This window comes from Molossus molossus, unplaced genomic scaffold, assembly GCF_014108415.1.
Source record: "Molossus molossus isolate mMolMol1 unplaced genomic scaffold, mMolMol1.p scaffold_m16_p_17, whole genome shotgun sequence".
Lineage (NCBI taxonomy): Eukaryota > Metazoa > Chordata > Mammalia > Chiroptera > Molossidae > Molossus > Molossus molossus.
The window spans coordinates 45,576,954-45,595,675 of record NW_023425352.1 but is presented as its reverse complement, the minus strand read 5'-3'; the positions used below and the strand labels follow the sequence as shown (position 1 = coordinate 45,595,675).

Below are 18,722 nucleotides of genomic sequence, written 5' to 3'. Positions count from 1 at the left end.
ATGGTTTATCTGCATTTTCCAGGTACCACTGCCAAAGACCTCACAGAGTAGCCTTCTGTTTTGAAGAATCAAGCCTCACATGTAGATGTATCTGGTGTTAAAATGGGGCAGATTGTAACTAGAAATATGGTCATAATGTTGTCTTGGTCTTCCCCAGTGCCCTCGAATCACAGGATGGCTGAGGAACTTGAGAGAAGGAAAAGTGCAAAAATGTTTAAAAACTAGATAATATTTTTTAAAAAGTGTGAAAAGAAGATATAAAAAGCAGGAACCGCTTATGGGCACTGTTACCAGGAGCAGAATTTAGGAAGGAATCACCTCTCAGTCCCAAATAAGTCTCTCCATCCATACTGGCTGAGAAGTCACACTTCACTTAAAAAAGATTTTTTAAAATTAAATTTATTGGGGTGACATTGGTAAATAAAATTATATAGGTTTCAGGTGTACAATTCTATAATATCTCATCTGTATATTATATTGTGTGTTTACCACCCCAAGTCAAGTCTTCCTCCATCCCCATTTATCCCCGCTTTACCTTCCTCTACCTGCCCCACCCTTCCCTCTGGTAACCACCATACTGTTGTCTGTGTCTATGAGTTTTCTTTTTTCTTTGCTTAATCCCTTCACTGTTTTCACCGAGCCCCCAACTCCCCTCCCCTCTGAAAGCTGTCAGTCTGTTCTCTGGATCTATGAGTCTGTTTCTGTTTTGTTTGTTGGTTTATTTTGTTCATTAGATTCCACAAATAAATGAAATCATAAGGTACTTGTCTTGGACTGGCTTATTTTACGTAGCACAATACTCTTCAGGTCCATCCATGCTATAGCAAAAGTAAGATTTCCTTCTTTTTTAAGGCTGAGTAGTGTTCCATTATGTGAATGTACCACAGCTTTTTTATCCACTCTGATGGGCACTTGGGCTGATTCCAAATCTTGGCTAAATGCTGCTGCAATAAACATAGGGGTACATACATTCTTTCAAGTTAGTGTTTTGGATTTCTTTTGATGTATTCCCAGAAGTTCCCTTTTTATATTATTTAAAGTCCTATTGATTTATATGGGATAATAAGTATTTGTTAGAGGCACATTTTAGCATGGTAAAGAGCTTACCCAAATGAACATCCTAGTGGTCATCCAAGTTTCCATGCTAAATAGTCATCCTACCTTCTTTTCCCTCTTAGTGTTACCACAGTTTTGGCCCATTATATTTTCTATTTGAGGCATTTCCAAGGGCTGGCACCACTTATTAGGCACTGAGTCCCTCTATACCCCATTGATTGTCACATAGTCAATTCCATCTTGCTATTTCCACAAGTGAACTAACCTAGCCACTAAAAGGTATGCTCTTGCCCTGGCCGTTTGGCTCAGCGGTTAGAGCGTCGGCCTGCGGTCCAGAGAGACCCGGGTTTGGTTCCCGCTAAGGGCACGTACCTTGGTTGCAGTTTGTCCCTGGCCCTGGTTGGATTGTGCGATGTGTCCCTTTCACATTGATGTTTCTCTCTCTCTCTCTCCCTCCCTTCCTCCCTCCCACTCTATCTGAACAAAAAATGAAAAACATGTCCTCAGGTGAAGATAAAAAAATAAATAAAAAGGTATGCTCTTTTCTCCAGGTGACTGGCAAGATTATATAACACAGTAAATGAAAATTTTCATTCTCTAGCTAAGATTCATGCTCTATGTACAAGTTGTAGCTTTATATTATAGACTCAACAGCATACTTTAAACATGCAATAAATCATTCATATAGTAAGAACCAGCCTTTATACCACATAAGAAAACATAGTCTTCTTGAGAACCAAAGACTGGTAGGAAAAAAACTCCACGAAGAATCAATCTCTGTCATGATTGAAATGAGCCTGTGTTATCAAATTACTTTCCTTCAAAAGCATGTGCAATCAACCTCACATAGAGAACTGAGGTTCACATTGGGGTGAGTGCAGAGAGAGGCAAGTGATAGAACACAGGATACTTGGGGTAAGGAAGGGCTGGCTGAGTGCCAGAGTGCAGGACAGCATGAAGGCCCTGGGTAAACACAGGGAGAGGAACAAAGAGGCTGGAGGAAGGCACAGAAAGAAAGATGGATGAGTCTAAAGAGAAACTTCACTGACGCAGAAATTTTGTATGTGGCCAGCCCTACAATAAGGAAACTAGGATGAAGATCATCTGCATACATAAACTTATATTTTAAAAGCACAATGTAGTAATTATTTCCCTTTCACAATAAAATAGGATACCTGCTAATGATTTTCACCTTGGCTGTTGCTAAGAATTACTGGGGGATCAAAAAAAAAAAAATTACATAAATTGTTAGGCCCCATCATCACAATGTGCAGAGAGAGAGGGCAGCTAGGTGTTTAAAAGTTCCATGAGTGTTTTTGATGTGTAACTGTTATCATTGTAATTAGCTAGTTAAGCAGCTTCACCAGGAAGGTACAGCTTCATGCTCCTCAGGGAACCACAGGTGCATTCTCTGCAGATCACTGTGGGAAGGGATCAAACAAAGGGGGAGATGGGTTCATGAGCAATGAAGTCAGGAAGGTGCTTGCCTGACAGCCTACCCTGGGGAACATTGGATTGGCTAGGGGGTGGACCCCATTAGAAGCACATGAAATCTTGGAAGGTTAAAATTCCCAGAGTTCCCTCTTCTGGCTCTTGCTTTCTCTTACTCTATGACCCGCACGCACCAGTGCTCTCACTTGCTCTGTCTCCATAGCCATGTGGCGCGCACATGCAGGATGCTGGACTGGACTGGACTTTAATATGGAGTAGAAACTATGGGCAGTGGCCTTCATTCTGGCCATGCTGAAGATTGGACTTCTTCCATGATGAGGCGTACAGAGATGGGACCTTGGAAGGGAACTCCCTTAATTTTGCATCATCAATAAAGTTTTCCATGAAACTCCATCCTCCCATAGGAGCCTCAGGAAATTCTTTTCCTTGTGGTGCCCCAAGAACTCCATTTCCACTGATAGCATAACCATAGTTGAGAACATGCACAAAATTCTTGCTACTTGGACTGTGGTCCATAGACCAGCAGCACTGGCATCACCTGGGAGCTTGTTGGAAATGCATAATCTCAAGCTCAGGCCAGACCTACTAAATCAGAACCTGCATTTTAACAAGATCTAAGGGGCATTCCTACGTGGAGCACTGCAGGGGAAGGCTCCTCTGAGCATGTTCCGGTGACATCACGCAGAGAAAGGTGGTATTATTCATAATGGGAATGTAAGAAGAGGCTTGGATTTGGAGAAAAGATGATGAACTCAGTTGTGTGATAATCTGTCGAGTGTAAAAAGTTAAAATGTACCGTTATTTTCATGAACACTGTTTAGACACATCATCATTAAAAAAAAAAAAAACCACCCAAAAGCTCAAAAAATAGAAGCTGGGCCTTTAGTCCAGTTTTTAGAGGCAGTGTTTACAGGAATCAACTGAGCAGACAAAAGCTTTGAGCAAACTACCCAGGGAAGGGAAACCTAGAGGTTCTTCTACCCCAAGGTTCCATAAGGATGGTCCTGTTGTCTACCCAACCCAAAAGCCCGCCCAGTTACCTGAACAGTGACCACTTTGTGGACTCTCCCTCCTTTCCCCAAGAGTAAATCTAAATCTGCCTCCTACAGAGAGAAGGTAAGAACATTGATTACTCGGCTGATACTATATTCAAATGCTATGTTAATAACAAAAACTTCCCCAGCTGGTTTCCATAATTTATTTTGCCAATCTTCTTAAGAAGGATATAACATAATAAAACTGAAGTGTTAGCTCTTCATTTAAAATACAGGTTTCCTGTTGGAAACCTTTGGAAGTTAATGCAATATTTTAAAATAAAACCACTCTATGCAATCTGTTTCTGTGACTTTTCAAAACCTTTTGAAGATACTTTTTCATGTTACTAGTAGAGTTTGGATTTGTGGTGTTTTTTGTTTGTTTGTTAAAAGAATCCATCTAGCCCTGGCCGGTTTGGCTCAGCGGTTAGAGCGTCAGCCTGCGGTCCTGAGAGACCTGGGTTCGGTTCCCGCTAAGGGCATGTACCTTGGTTGTGGTTTGTCCCCGGCCCTGGTCGGTCGTGCGGGTGGCAGCCACTCGATGTGTCCCTTTCACATCGATGTTTCTCTCTCTCTCTCTCTCTTCCTCTCTCTCCCTCCCACTCTACCTGAACAAAAAATGTCCTTGGGTGAGGATAAAAAAAAAAAAAAAAAGAATCCATCTATATTTATTCTGATAGCCAACAGATAAATTTTCATATATTTATGTAATTCAATATATTTTAAGTGTTTTATAGCTTTTAAAAAGAACTTCACCTTTTTCAATTCTGTTACATTTCTGAAGTAACATTTCATGAGCTTTCAGAACTACATGAGGTTTTGGGGAAAGGTTTTATTTTTCTTGCTTCAGGAACAGCTCTAGCTTTTATATTTTTAGGAGGCTTTTTCACAGTGTGATGGCAAGCTGGCTGACCATCTGATTATTACAGCTGTAGCTGGTAAAGCACTACATTTCTAAAATTACATAATGGAAAGATGATGTATATGCATCTGAGCATTCCAAAGGTAGTTCCTGGTGTTGTGTAAAAGGGGAGATTTTCCTGCATGAATAATGTGGCCTTTAGCTGAAAAGGAAAAAGACCTGGTATACCTTACGCTATTAGAAAACATTCTATTATATTAAAAAAATTAGGTAGTTTAACATTTATTGCCAAATTTAGCATCGCTTGCTTAACCCCTTTCTTGTTTCTCATTTTGCCAAACCTTTTTTCCTACTCTTCTCCCGATCTTAGCTATTACAAGTGTTTATCTTATTAGACTTGTTCAAGGGAACACCTGATACTGTAATTCTCTCAATTGTATTTATAATTTTATTTCTGCTTTTTTTGCTTTATTCAGCCTACGTTCTTTACAAATTCCTTTCATTTTGATATTTTTCTTGTTTTGTGAATTGAATGTTTCATTTTTTCCCCTTCTTTTTCAAAATAAAGGCTTATAAAATTATTAATATTCAAGAATATAAACTGTAATAGGTATTACTGTTATTTTAATTCATCTAGTATTGCAGTTTTGTATTTTCTCTTGTATACAATTATTATTTCTCCCTTCTGGAACTTATTGGGGATTTTCTTCAAAGCAGTGAGCTTATGGTGTCTGAACAGGTAAGGGGGAGGCAGAACACTGGCTGCCTCTGGACACAGCTCTCCTGCAAGGAGGGTGGTGGCAGCTAAGTCTCGGTTGCTGTAGCTTTTATGATTTTATGCTGTTCCATCACTAGGGATTAGGGTGGAGGTGGCTAGGCCTCCCTCCAATTTATTACTTAACAACATTTCCTTTAATGGAAACAACGGTTTCTGTCCCTGTTTTTTAAAAATCTATTTCCATTGGCACTACAGTCGGTAAAATTTTTCCTAGATATTAGCAAATGCCTGACTTAGCCTCATAGGTTTAAATGTTACCGTGAGAATGTTTTTTCGTGTTTGTTTTCTAAAACATTTGCAATGGAAGCTAGAAAAGGACAAGACAGCTGTGGTTGGTCAGCAACAGCTGGCATGAAAGTTGTGGGAATGCTTTTAATTTACTTTATAAAGGTAAAGGGGTACTCTGATTCCCATGCTAAAATTTTAGAAGAAACTGTGTTAGGCATTCACTTAAAACTCCTCAACTGTATACAACCTTATTCAAGTTTAACATTTGTTTACTAAAGTGTATCCATTGTAATGATCCTGAGATGTTCATGAAGAAACTGTTTAGAAAACATAAGGTAGAGTGTCACTTGATAATAATACTGTCAGTTTTTTCATCAGTAAAGTTACATACTGATATGCATTAAGTAAAGTTGACACATCAAAAATTATGTTTACAAATTATATTCGTCACGTACTTTAAGTAAATATAAGTAGATATACTTCATTAAAGGATAATTAACTGTCCCAAGTGATTTTATTTAACTGTTCCAGGTAAAAATTGTGATTTTTATCAGAACCTGATTCACGAAAACTGTAACTTAAGACAAGATACACATGTATTCATTGTATGTCAGCTAAAATTAAATTTTGTAATTGTCAAAGTCTAAAAAATTACATATATTATGATTAAACTTATCTCTCATATGAACACATTTTTAAAACCAATGTTAATGATAAAATAAGTCTTATTTGGTATCACAATATAATTTAGTATCCCACTAACAAGGTCAATTTGGATATCTGAGTAAAAATGGTATACTGAATATACACATTTAATTACATCCCGACCATAAATCTTATTGAAACAACAATAAAGTGATTTCTAAAAAAAGGACCTAAGTTCAGAACAATACAGAAAAGAGAGCATCAAAGGTTTGGAACTAGGAAGGAAATGGATGAGTAGTAACTGATTTAGGAGGCCTGAGAAAACTGAATATTAGCCAACGGTGGGAAAAAATGAGAAGCAGAGCCCCCCCAAAAGGCTCAAGCATTGGTGGCACACTTCTTGGCCAAACAGGGCAAAAGATAGAAAGAACAGCTGTAAGTCGGCTTAAGTAGCAGGTAGGCCCCGAGAAGCCCTCCCATTTTAGCTGTCTGGTGGTGCTCCTGTTTCCCCAGCTGAACCCTGAGGCTTAATCTCTGGAAAGAGTGAATCAGAGGTTCTCTGGATTTGCAAATCTCTGGCAGTTTATAATAGAACTAATAGGGACAGTTAAAGTTTATAAATTGAACACTGTGAACCTCCAACTCTTATTCTCCCATCAGAAGGTAGCAACTAAGTATCTTTCAGGATAGAAGTATTCTTTGAAGAATATGACTGGTACCAGGGGAAATACTTAATTATCTATCATCTATCTATCTATCTATCTATCTATCTATCTATCTACACGCACTGATAATTTTTCAAGGAAATGGTTGTTATGGATTGAATTATGTTCCCCAGAAAGACATGCTGAAGTCTGTTATGGACTGAACTGTTCTCCCTCTGCAATTCATATGTTGAAGCTCTAACCCCCAGTCACTGAAATTGGAGATAGGCCCTTTAAGGAGGTAATTAAGAATAAGTGAGGTCATAAGGGTGAGGCCCTAATTCTAGAAAACTCGTGTCCTTATAAGAAGAGAAAGAAACACCAGAGATATCTTATTAGGATACCAGTTCTCTAAATTAAAAGTATATCAGAATGAAAAATAAACAGATTAGTGTGCGGCCTGACAAAACTAATTTTCAAAAAGTTGTTTTTTTTAAATCCCACTTTAGCCTAGCTTGCGTGACTCAGTGGATTGAGTGTCATCCTATGGACTGAGAGGTCCTGGTTCAATTCCCGGTCAGGGTACATGCCCAGGTTTCCAGCTCAATCCCCCATAGGAGGCATGCAGGAGGCAGCCGATGGATGTTTCTCTCTCACATAGATGTTTCTCCCTTCTTCTCTGTTTAAAACGTCAATAACAAACATTTAAAAAATATAAAAATTAAAATCTCACCTTAACCAGTGGGTTAATCTTTACACTTCCTACATTATTAAAACCCTTGAACCAAATGAATATTTTTAATTCAGAATATAAAAGGATTCCTGAGGAACACTTATTGACAATAACAAAAAGTTCTTCAGTGTGTTTTTTTCTCCTTCTGTATCCACCCTAAAACTAGTAAGCAACTTCAGATTTTACCAACTCATAAGAACCAGTATGTGGTTATGTTTGTTCATTTTCACATCACCCCAAAATTATGTCACTGTCGCCTGCCTGGTGGTGTGGCTCAGTGGACTGAGCATCATCCTGTGGACTGAGAGTCGTCCTGTGGACTGTGAGGTCCCAGTTTGATTCCCAGTCAGGGCACATGCCTAGGTTGCGGACTCGATCCCCAGTAAGGGGAGTGCAGGAGGCAGCCAATCGATGTTTCTTTCTCACATTGATGTTTCTCTCTCTCTCTCTCCCTTCCTCTATCTCTTAAAAAAAAAAAAGTCCAGATCACTTTTAAAACCCAAGTCAACAGGGTTTTAGAGGGTCATTCGTAGGCCTATAAAAGAGTAATCTCCCAGTGTTTCCCTGTTCTTTGTTCTTGCTCACAGTAAATCTCAGGACCAAATGTCTGATTCTAATTTTTATATGCTGTTAGACAATCTTTTCATTGCCACTTTCTTCAACATTCTTAGAATAAAAACATTGGTTTCCTAGAAAAGCTACAGCAATTACACACCACTTGGAAGTAAACACTCTATTTTCAAGTCATGTAATGGTATAAGCCTGAAAAAATCTGCAAAACCATACTAATTCTTCAGTAAGTTTACATTTCAATTACTGCAAGACTGAAAGACTTTAAGTAGGCCATATCAGCCACAGTATACAGGAAATTATATCCTAGGAAAGCTCTCTTTTAAAAATAGGCAAAGGAAGAAAGGAAGGTTTTCAAAATATACAGCACTTTCCATGTGTTTTGATTTGAACACAGCATCTGTTTTATCAGGTGCAATCTACCATTTGAAGGCTTACAGGGAATGGTAGTAGTTAGGGTGGAAAAAATAAATTAATAAAAAATGTTTGCTTTCTGAAAATAAATTTGAAGTAGATATCAGTGAAATTTAGGTCATAATCAAATACCTCAAAGAAAGTGGATTTGGGGATAAGTCAGACTGGACTGTATACTCCTTAACACAGCAGAATTAAAGCTGAGAAACTATTTCAATCGACTTAAGAAATGTACATGCTCTTGTAAACACAATTTAGTATTTGATATGGACTTAGAAGTCAACTCGTATTCCTTTTCTTATTCATTCATTCATTCATTCATTCAAAAAATATTGAGTACCTACCATATACCATGTACTATTCTAGATATGGGAATATACCAATGAACAGAACAACAAAACTCTCTATGGTGGAGAAGACAAACAAAACCAAATAAAGAACATAATATCAGATAGTATAAGAGGCTATTAAAAATACAACATGGAAATTTTAAGAAGGTTAATTTTTCTAAAAAACTATAAGACCAAGATAATTTGGATGGGATCACCATTCAGGAAAACTTTATGAGAACAGAGTTCTGGTAAAACTGTTATAATTGAAGGTTAAATTGGATAACTAAGTTTAGGTGAAACTCAGCAAGAAAATAACATTCAAAATTTTTGTCAGAAGTTAATTGAGGTTGGAAATACTTAAAGAACTGCCAAGACTCTGCAGAAATTTCAAAAACTTCCAATTCATTTTCAACCATTTTGATCACAGTTCATTTCAATGCTATGAGTCCTACTCTACAACTGGCTAAGCTGCCTCTTGCCTTTCTTGGAAAATATCCATCTAGTTGTGGCCCCTGAAGATCTGCCATGGAATTAATCAGAAGGACATTCACTGGCTGGTTGTGAAAGCTACTTCAAATTTTTTGTGAAGCTAGGATCCTCATTTACTTTTCTAAAAGTAGCATTGTAGAAGGGAAGTAATAAAATATTAGAAACAGAAGGTATCTATTCCTTCTTTAATAATCCATGTGACCCTGGGCAAGTTAATTCACTTCTCTGAGCCTATAATATTGGAGTATTTTCACTGTCTACTTTATAGAGTTGTAGTGAGGGCCAGTGAGATACTGTGGTATGCAGAATAATGTTCCCCTTCCCCAAAGAAGTCTACATCCTACCCTGAAATATGTTAGTTTACATGGTAAAAGAGAAATCAAGTTGTTGATGGGAATTCAGGTTGCTAATCAGGTGACCCTGAGATGGGGAGAGGATCTTGGATTATTCAGGTGAGCCCACTGTAATCACAAGGCAGAATTGGAAGAAGGGGGCAGACGAGAGAACCAGAGAGATCACGGTGTGAGGTCTCAGCCCAACATTTTTCGCTTTGAAGATGGAGGACTAGAGCCCTAGGCCAAGGAATGTGGGCAGCCTGTGGAAGCTTGGAAAGGTAAGTAAACAGATTTTCCAATAGAGCCTCCAGAAGCAATGTAACCCTGTGGATCCATTTCAGATTTCTGACCTATAGAACTGTAAGAAAATAAATTTATGTTAAGTCAATAAGTGGTAATTTGTTTCAGAAGCAATTAGAAACAGTAATATAAAAAATTATTTTGAAATTGGTAGGGTATTATATAAATGTAAGATGTTATTATTCTAAGAAAGCCTTGATGGTATGCAACTTGGTCACCAGGAGGTCTTCAGAGTTGTATCCTATTACTTTGTCAAAGGCCTTTCCTGTTTCAGCACCTGACCATTTTTGCTTTTAATTCTCATTTTATTTGTAAAGCCGAGTTCATTAGCATGTAATTATCAAACCAACTCCAGCCACCTGCCTTTCTATTTCCTTAGTTTCTCTTCAATTACTCATTATTTTCATATTCCCAAAGAGATGGTTAAGAAAACTTTTAGAGTCACAATACTATAGCAAAATTATGTACAGATAATCTCTACTTTGTTAATAATGAGTTATTCTCTAAAAACAACTGTGTGAGACAATATGTTAGGTATATATCTAAACGCACATATATAGGTATGTATACATATATCAACACATCAAGTTTTATAGTTTTTCCATCAGTTTGAATGGTAATGAATTATCTTTCATTAGTTAAATTATCTTTAACTTATGAAGCAGAATTAATATTTCAGGGTTACACCATTCTTGTTAATCTGAAATTTATAGAATAATCCAGTAATAAAAATTTGAGTTTGGGACCTGGTCGATTTTACTCAGTGGTTAGTGCGTCAGCCCACAGACCGAAGGGTCATGGGTTCAATTCCAGTCAAGAGCATGTACCTGGGTTGCAGGTTCAATCCCCCCATCCCAGTCGAGGTCATGCGGGAGGCAACTGATTGATGTGTCTCTTACTTGGATGTCCGTCTATCTTTCTCTCTCTCTCTCTATCCCTTTTCCCTCTCCCTCCCTCCCTTCCACTCTATCTAAAAAAATCAATAGAAAAATATCCTCAGGTAAGGATTAACCAAAAATAACCTGAGTGTGTATTGAGGGAATAAAACACAAATCCATGCTCTTAAGTCTTTAAAAATTAACATAAAATTAAATTGATGCATAGTAAGAAATGGGCTAATATTTTTATAATAGTTATTAGACCAATCCCTAAATAATACCATCTTCTCTCTTAGCATTAATTTACACATGACAGGTTTATTTCTTTTATCACAATTTATTATGCCTTTATATTTCTTATTGTTATCTTCTCACCTTTTATTTTAGGGGATGGTACTGTGTGCCTGCTGATAATACCCTTATATTATTTGACCGTCTCATCTAAACTTCATTTTCAATTTGTACTTAACCTTTTTTCCCCCAACAAAACCACACAGGTTTTGATAGGAGAAAGATAGAAGATTACCCTAAGCACAAAGACACACATGCACAGCCACACCAGTTATTTCATATCCTGAGTTTATCATACTTTATAGGTGAAATGGACCCAATATTGAGAAACATATCACCCTGTACTTCACTTGTATAGTTAATTAGATTTAGAAAAAGATCTCATTTAATCATAGTATCACAAACACTCCAAATAAGGAAGAATATATTGGCCAGTATATTTATTAAGCACAGACAGTAATAAAATCCCATCTTAACATATTTTCATGGTATTTGGAAATAAAGAGCAATTTTTATTTTTATCTTTTACTAGAAAACTCCAATCAAATTAAAATATTACACAGTGACAAAGGGTCATCTATGAATTAGTGTAAGGCTGTGAAGTGTTACTGTTTGCTTTAAATTAAAAAATTGACAGTAATTTCATATCTACTGAATCTAATAATAAAAAAGTAAATGCTGCATTTCATGTTTTTGGGTTTTCATATATCATTTTATTTATTTATTTTTAATCCTTAACCGAGAACATTTTTCCATTTTTTGTTCAGATAGAGTGGGGGGGAGAAAGAGAGAAACACGGACACAAAAGGGACACATCGAGTGGCTGCCACCTGCATGACCCAACCAGGACTGGGGACAAACTGCAACCGAGACACGTGCCCTTAGCGAGAACCGAACCCGGGTCTCTGGACCGCAGGCTGACACTGTAACTGCTGAGGCCGGTGGCTTACACGTTTGTGTTTATCCTCACCCGAGGACATTTTTTCCATGTTTTGTTCAGATAGAGTGGGAGGGAGAGAGAGGAAGAAAGAGAGAGAGAAACATCAATGTGAAAGGGACACATCAAGTGGTTACCACCCGCACGACCCAACCAGGGCCGGAGACAAACTGCAACTGAGGTACGTGCCCTTAGAGGGAACCGAACCCTGGACTCTCTGGACCGCAGGCCAACGCTCTAACCGCTGAGCCAAACCAGCCAGGGCTCATATATCATTTTAATAGTAATTCGTTTTTTATTTTATTTTACAAAAGTATTGGTCTATGAATTATTGGAAATTAAAAAACAAAAAATCAAAACTGGTCCTTTACCACAGGTGGCTTAATAATCACTGTTAATGAAAGGTAAGTGCTTGTTTCTAAAAGTGAATGTATGCCAGTACTATAAAACAATACTTGAAGCATTTATTTATGTATTTATTTTTGTTAATCCTCACCTGAGGATATTTTTCCATTAATTTTTAGATAGAGTGGGAGGGAGGGGGAGAGAGAGAGAGTGAGAGAAACATCTATGTGAGAGAGACATATCAATTGGTTGCCTCCCAAACTACCTAACCCATGTGGGGGATCTTACTTGCAACCCAGGTACGTGCCCTTGACTGGGAATCAAACCTGTGACCCTTCAGTCTGCAGCCCAGCACTCTTTAACTGCTGAGCCAAACCGCTGGGGCACTTGAAGCATTTATTATAACATATATTAAAATATGTCCCTTCAAGCCATTTATGAAATTACTTTAAATTACTAGGACCTAATGTGGTTCCATCTCTTAAGACTACTTCACCAAGAGATTTATAATAAAAGGATAGAAAAATTTCAGAGCTCAACTAAGCAACTTCTCTTCCTCTGCTAAATATATTCTACCATTCTGATTGCTTTGTATATACCTCACTTCAAAAATTAGTTTTATATAAAAAAGAAAAAAACTATAAGAGTTCAATAAAATGGGTTAGTTATAAAGGTTTTATACCCTTCCCACCCCAGAAAAAAAAAAAGCACTCTGAATAAACAGAATAAAGAATCATCACCTGATTTCTGACCATTTGATGAGTTGAATGACCAGGCTACCATCCAAGATCCCTTACAAAGAACCATGACTATATACCCCTCAAAACGGAAAACAGGTACTCAAAGAAATCTTTGTACAGGAATGCTTATAGCAACACTGTTCATAACAGCCAAAAGGTAGAAAGAATCCAGATTTCCATCAATGAATGAATGAATGAAAAAACAATGTTTTATACACACACACACACACACACGCACACACACAGTGGAATATTATTCAACCATAAAAAGGAATAAAATACTTCTCTGGCTGGAAACTCAGTGGTTAGAGCACTGGCCTATGGACCAGTGTTTTGAGTTCGATTCCAGTCAAGGGCACATACCTTGGTTGTGGTTCAGTGCCAGGCCCTGGTCGGGGTCGTGTGCAAGGCAACCAATTGATATGTCCCTCTCACATCGATATCTCTCCCCCACCCCACTCTACCTGAAGATAAATGGAAAAATATCCTTGGGTGAGGATTAAAAAATAAATAAATATATAAGCCCTGGCCAATTTTGCTCAGCGGTTAGAGCGTCGGCCTACGGTCCAGAGAAACCCGGGTTCGGTTTCCGCTAAGAGCACGTACCTCAGTTGCAGTTTGTCCCCAGCCCTGGTTGGGTTGTGCAGGTGGCAACCACTTGATGTGTGCCTTTCACGTTGATGTTTTTCTCTCTCTTTCTCCCTCCCACTCTATCTGAACAAAATATGGAAAAGTGTCCTCAGGTGAGGATAAAAAATAAATAAATAAAATAAAATAAAATAAAATAAATAAATAAATAGATAAATAAAATACTGATACATGCATGCTATAATGTGGATGAATTGTGAAAAGAGGCTAAGAGAAAGAAGCCAGACACAAAAGGTCACATATGATCCCACAGGTATAAAATATCCAGAATAGTTAAATCCACAAACAGAAACCAGACTGGTGATTGCAATTGCCAGTATCTGCATATTTAAATAAATTAGAAAGTGACAGAAGACCTATGAAAGAAGAAAAAAGCTTTGGGACTGAAGAGTTACATTCCTAGTGTTTTTATAAATTTATAAGTCAAAAAAACAAAACAAAAACAAAAACAGACAATCCCTCAACCTTTTATTATACTGGAACTTGCACACTAAATGAGTAAGAGACATCTAATAACTCATTTGGGAATCATACTTATTTAAATGCCAACTGACAGTGCACTATTTTTGACACTCCACTTTGGAATTCTATCAAAATTAGTTTTAAAAAAGACTAATTTCAGTACTTCACATTTATATCACATTTTTAACCCAAAACATTATGCCAGCTGTTTCTAAAATAATGACAGTTTTTCTAGTCTTGTATGTAATGGATGCATTAAACTAAAATTAATCACTCATAAAACTATACTTACATATTCCTTCACGTTTTTTGTTTTCACAGTTTTGTATGAATAATATGCAGGATACAGCATTCCAAACACCAACCTAAAAAGTAAAAAGTATGAGAAGACTAATCAAACAATGTTTTTAAGAGCTCATGAAAATATCATCTAACAGAAAAATAAAAAGTACATAAAAGACACATGAAAGTGTAAATTTGTATGAATACAAATTTGTGTATAAACTAAATTACTCAGAAAAGTACACTTTTTTTTTTTACCAAAAAAACCCCCAAAACTTTAAAATTCCAACTATAGTTTCATAGAAAAAAATATTTTTTAAAAAATTGCCATAAAAACTTTTTTTTTTTCCCTCATCACAAAAAAACATTCTGTGGTTTCTTGAAGAACATTTGGAAAAAAGCAGAAAACTGCAGACAAACATAAAATTACACAAAAGGTTCCAACCCTAAGAGATAACCACAGACAAAACATCATTGTTTGCAAAATCCTACTTTTATCCATGTGTAGTATACCTTAAATATAACACACACACGTTTGTGGCAATGAGAAAGTGATCCTTCACTTCTAACTATAATGACAGTGCTCGGAAACAATACTTGATATATTTATTACAATACCCATTAAAATAACTCTCTTTAAACATTTATAAAAATACTAAATCACAAACAGGACTTATTTTAATGCCATGTATTAAGATTATTTCACCAAATCCCAGATCCAAGAGATGTGTGTGTGTGTGTGTGTGTGTAAAATGAAAGAGTAGACACAAAATACAAATGGTTCATAATAGGCATTTTCACAAATTACATATATGTTTTATAATAGGCATTTTCACACATTGATTGGTTGCCTCCCACACGACCCCAATCAGGGTGGGGGACCCAACTGCAACTGAGGTACATGCCCTTGACCGGAATCGAACCCCCAACTCTTTGGTCTGCGGGCATTTATAATGGACATTTTCACATATTACTTTCTGGCACTACATGATGTACTACATGGCATTTTTTTGTCCTCAAATATTATTCTACTGTATTATTATTAATATCATCATTATATTCTACATTGAGATTCCTATTATTTATTTAAACAATCCCATATTTATCAGCGTTTGGTTAATCTCAAGGTTTTGGCTCTTGCGCATAATACTGTGAAAAACAGTTCTGAGTATATTGATATTCAACTTCCCTAGTTGTAATACTGTTGCTTCAAAGAATACACACATTTTTTACCTATTACCAAAACGCCCTCCAGACAGGTAGTTACACTTTACGTTGTCAATCATGGGTATCATCATTTAAAAAAAAAAAAGTTTGCCAGCTAAATACAAAGTAATAATCTCATAGATGTTTTAATGTATGTTTCTAAACACTGGTAAGCATAAATTTTTTTCAAGTGTTTACTGGCCTTTTGATGCCTGGGGTGTGTGATATCCTAGTGTCTACTTGAGGCTTTTTTGGAGGGGTGAGGGTGGGGGTGTCTATTTTTAAAAGAATCGTTTATTTTCGAATAGTTTTAAGTTTTATAGAAAAGTTAGGAAGATAGCCCTGGCCAGTTTGGCTCAGCGGTTAGAGCGTCGGCCTGCGGTCCAGAGACACCCGGGTTCGGTTCCCGCTAAGGGCATGCACCTCGGTTACCTTTGGTTTGCAGTTGGTCGTGAGGATGATAAAAAAAAAAAAAAAGAAAAAGAAAAGTTGGGAAGAGAGCATAGTTCCCATATACCTTGCACTGAGTTTCTCCTATTATTAACATCTTGCACTAGTATGGTCACAGTTATAAACCAATATTAATATTTATTAACTGAAGTTCATACTTTATTCAGATTTCTTTAGTTTTGACCTAGTATCCTTTTTTTCTATCCCAGGATCCCATCCAGAACTGCATATTAAACTGTTTCTTGCCTCCTTAGCTCCTCTTGGCTCTAAGAGTTTCTCAGATTTTTTGTAGGAAATAACCTTTGACAGTTAAAGGAGTATTGGTCAAGTTCATTGTAGGAGGCCCCTCTACTGGAATTTTTAAAATGTTTTTCTCATGATTAGACTGAGGTGTGGGTTTTTGGGGGGAAGACCACAGAGGTAAATACCACCTCATCATATTATATTAAGGACACATGCTATCAACATGACTCCTCACTCTTGAAGTTAACCTTGACCACCAAGCTGAGGTAGTGTTAGATTTTCCACTGTGTTACTCCCCCTCCCGTTTCCATGCTGTACTCTTTAGAAGGAAGTCACCATGCACAGGCCACACTTTAGGGGAGTTATGCTCCACCTTGAGGGGAGTATCGACATACATTATTTGGAATTCTGCACAGGAGATTTGTCTATTCTCCTCTAGTTGTTTATTTATTCAATGATTTATTTGTATCACTATGGACAGTTGGGTTCTATTGCAATAATACTTTATCTTGTTGCTCAAAACTTTGAACACTGGGAGATCTTTTAGCTGGTTCCTGTGTCCCTTTGACATACCTCTATAATCGGGAGGCTTTTTCTTGTTTGTTTTTAGCAATTTGTTACTTTCTGGCACTACATGATGTGCCAGGCTCCTACTGTGTACTTCCTGCCTCACTCCTAGAATCAGCTATTTCTCCAAGACACTTTGGTTTCTTTTACTGGAGGATGGTATTTAAGACCAAGAACTGGGTGCTTGGTATGCTCATTGTTAGAGGAGTATTATTGATTCTAGGCCCTTTTCTATTTTGTATGTTAACCAATATTTTTCTAGGTTAGTATATCTTTTTAGTGCATTTATGAAGTTTGCAGAAGTCCAGATTATATTATGTTTGCTAGGGCTTCCATAATAAAATACCACAGACTAGGTGGCTTAAACAACATATATTTATGCTCTCGTGATTCTGGAGGCTAGCAGTCCAAGATCAAGGTGTGGGCAGGTTTGGTTTCTTCCGAGGCCTCTCTCTTTGGACTGCAGATGGCTTTTTCACTGTGTCCTCACATGGTCATCTCTTGATCTCCGTGTGTGTCCTAACCTCTTCCTCTTGTAAGAACACCAGTCATACTGGATTAAGGCCCACTCTAAGGACCTCATTTTAACTTAACTGCCCCTTCAAATAATTTATCTCTACATACAGTCACCTTCTGAGGTATTGAGGTTAAGTCTTTAAAATGACTTTTGGGAGGCAAGGGGGTACAATTCAGCCCATAACACACCTTGTACCTTTATGAACTTTTATATTAAATGTTTGCATTTATATTCAATGTCTTTTTTACACTGAGAGCAAATAAATACCCATATCTCAAATTATTAGTTTGTTTATAGTTCATTTATTTTGTTTTGGTGAAGGGCAATAAATCCCTGGTAACTTTCTTATCCTTCACAAAGCTCCTGTGTTTGCAGCTGTTATCATCAGGTCAAATGAATAACAAGTCTTCTCCTGCTGGGGATTTAATCCTTACCATCTGGTAGCCATATCAGTAACAATCTCTGCTTTACCTAACAATACTACCCCGTGAATGCTACTTCACCAGAAGCCAATCCCCAGATTCTGGATAATGGGATTTTTAGCTGAGCCACAGGGCCTAGTGCTTTTCATTTTAACACAGGGGCACCTCTCCTACAAGGCACAGAAGCTTTCAGTGACTTCTAAGCCAACTAACCTTAAGAACTAAGGTGTAAACAAGAACAGAACTGCTATGTGTTCATCCTCACTGCTGACACAGGTGTAGTCCTGTAGTTAGCCATAATAGTTACAGTTTACATATTTATGTTAATAATTTCAATCCACTCTGTATTTCCTTTAGAATTTGGATACGATCAGTGTATTATCTTCCATATTCCCACACACTCTAGTACCACTGAATTTAAATTCAACCTAAGATTCTTTTCTATCATGGAATGGCTCTGTGGACTTCTCCTTCCCCTGCTACAACATCCATCCAAATGTGTAACCCAGTCTTGTTGGTTTTCTTTGGCGAGAGTGCACATATCCAACCATTCTCTGAGTTTCACACCAATGGCTGATAATACATTTAGATTCCTGTCAGCTCATCTGACTTACTGACTAGCTTCCCAACGCATGCCTCTGGCTCCACCGGCAGATCAATCTCCTAATACTGCAACACTGCCCTCCTTTAAAGACTTGAGTAGCGGATGAGCCCGATGAGCCCCTGTGGTAGTGGTGGTGGTGGTGGGGAGGGGGGTTGTATGTGCCAAAAGAACATAATTTGAAAACCACTCCTCTATATAAACCATCTAAGCCAAGATGGTTTCCTTAATATTCTCTCACATTTCTACTTCAGTCCTGAA

At 37.4% G+C, this 18,722-nt stretch overlaps 1 protein-coding gene across 1 annotated transcript in view; it reads right to left on the bottom strand.

Annotated features, from left to right (window-relative positions):
• REEP3 (receptor accessory protein 3) overlaps positions 1 to 18,722 on the bottom strand; it is an 86,419-nt gene that overhangs the window by 29,082 nt on the left and 38,615 nt on the right. Inside the window, exon 2 of the mRNA XM_036265707.1 lies at positions 14,466 to 14,538. Within this exon, the coding sequence (XP_036121600.1) occupies positions 14,466 to 14,538 (73 nt within the window). The remainder of the gene's footprint in view (positions 1 to 14,465; positions 14,539 to 18,722) is intronic.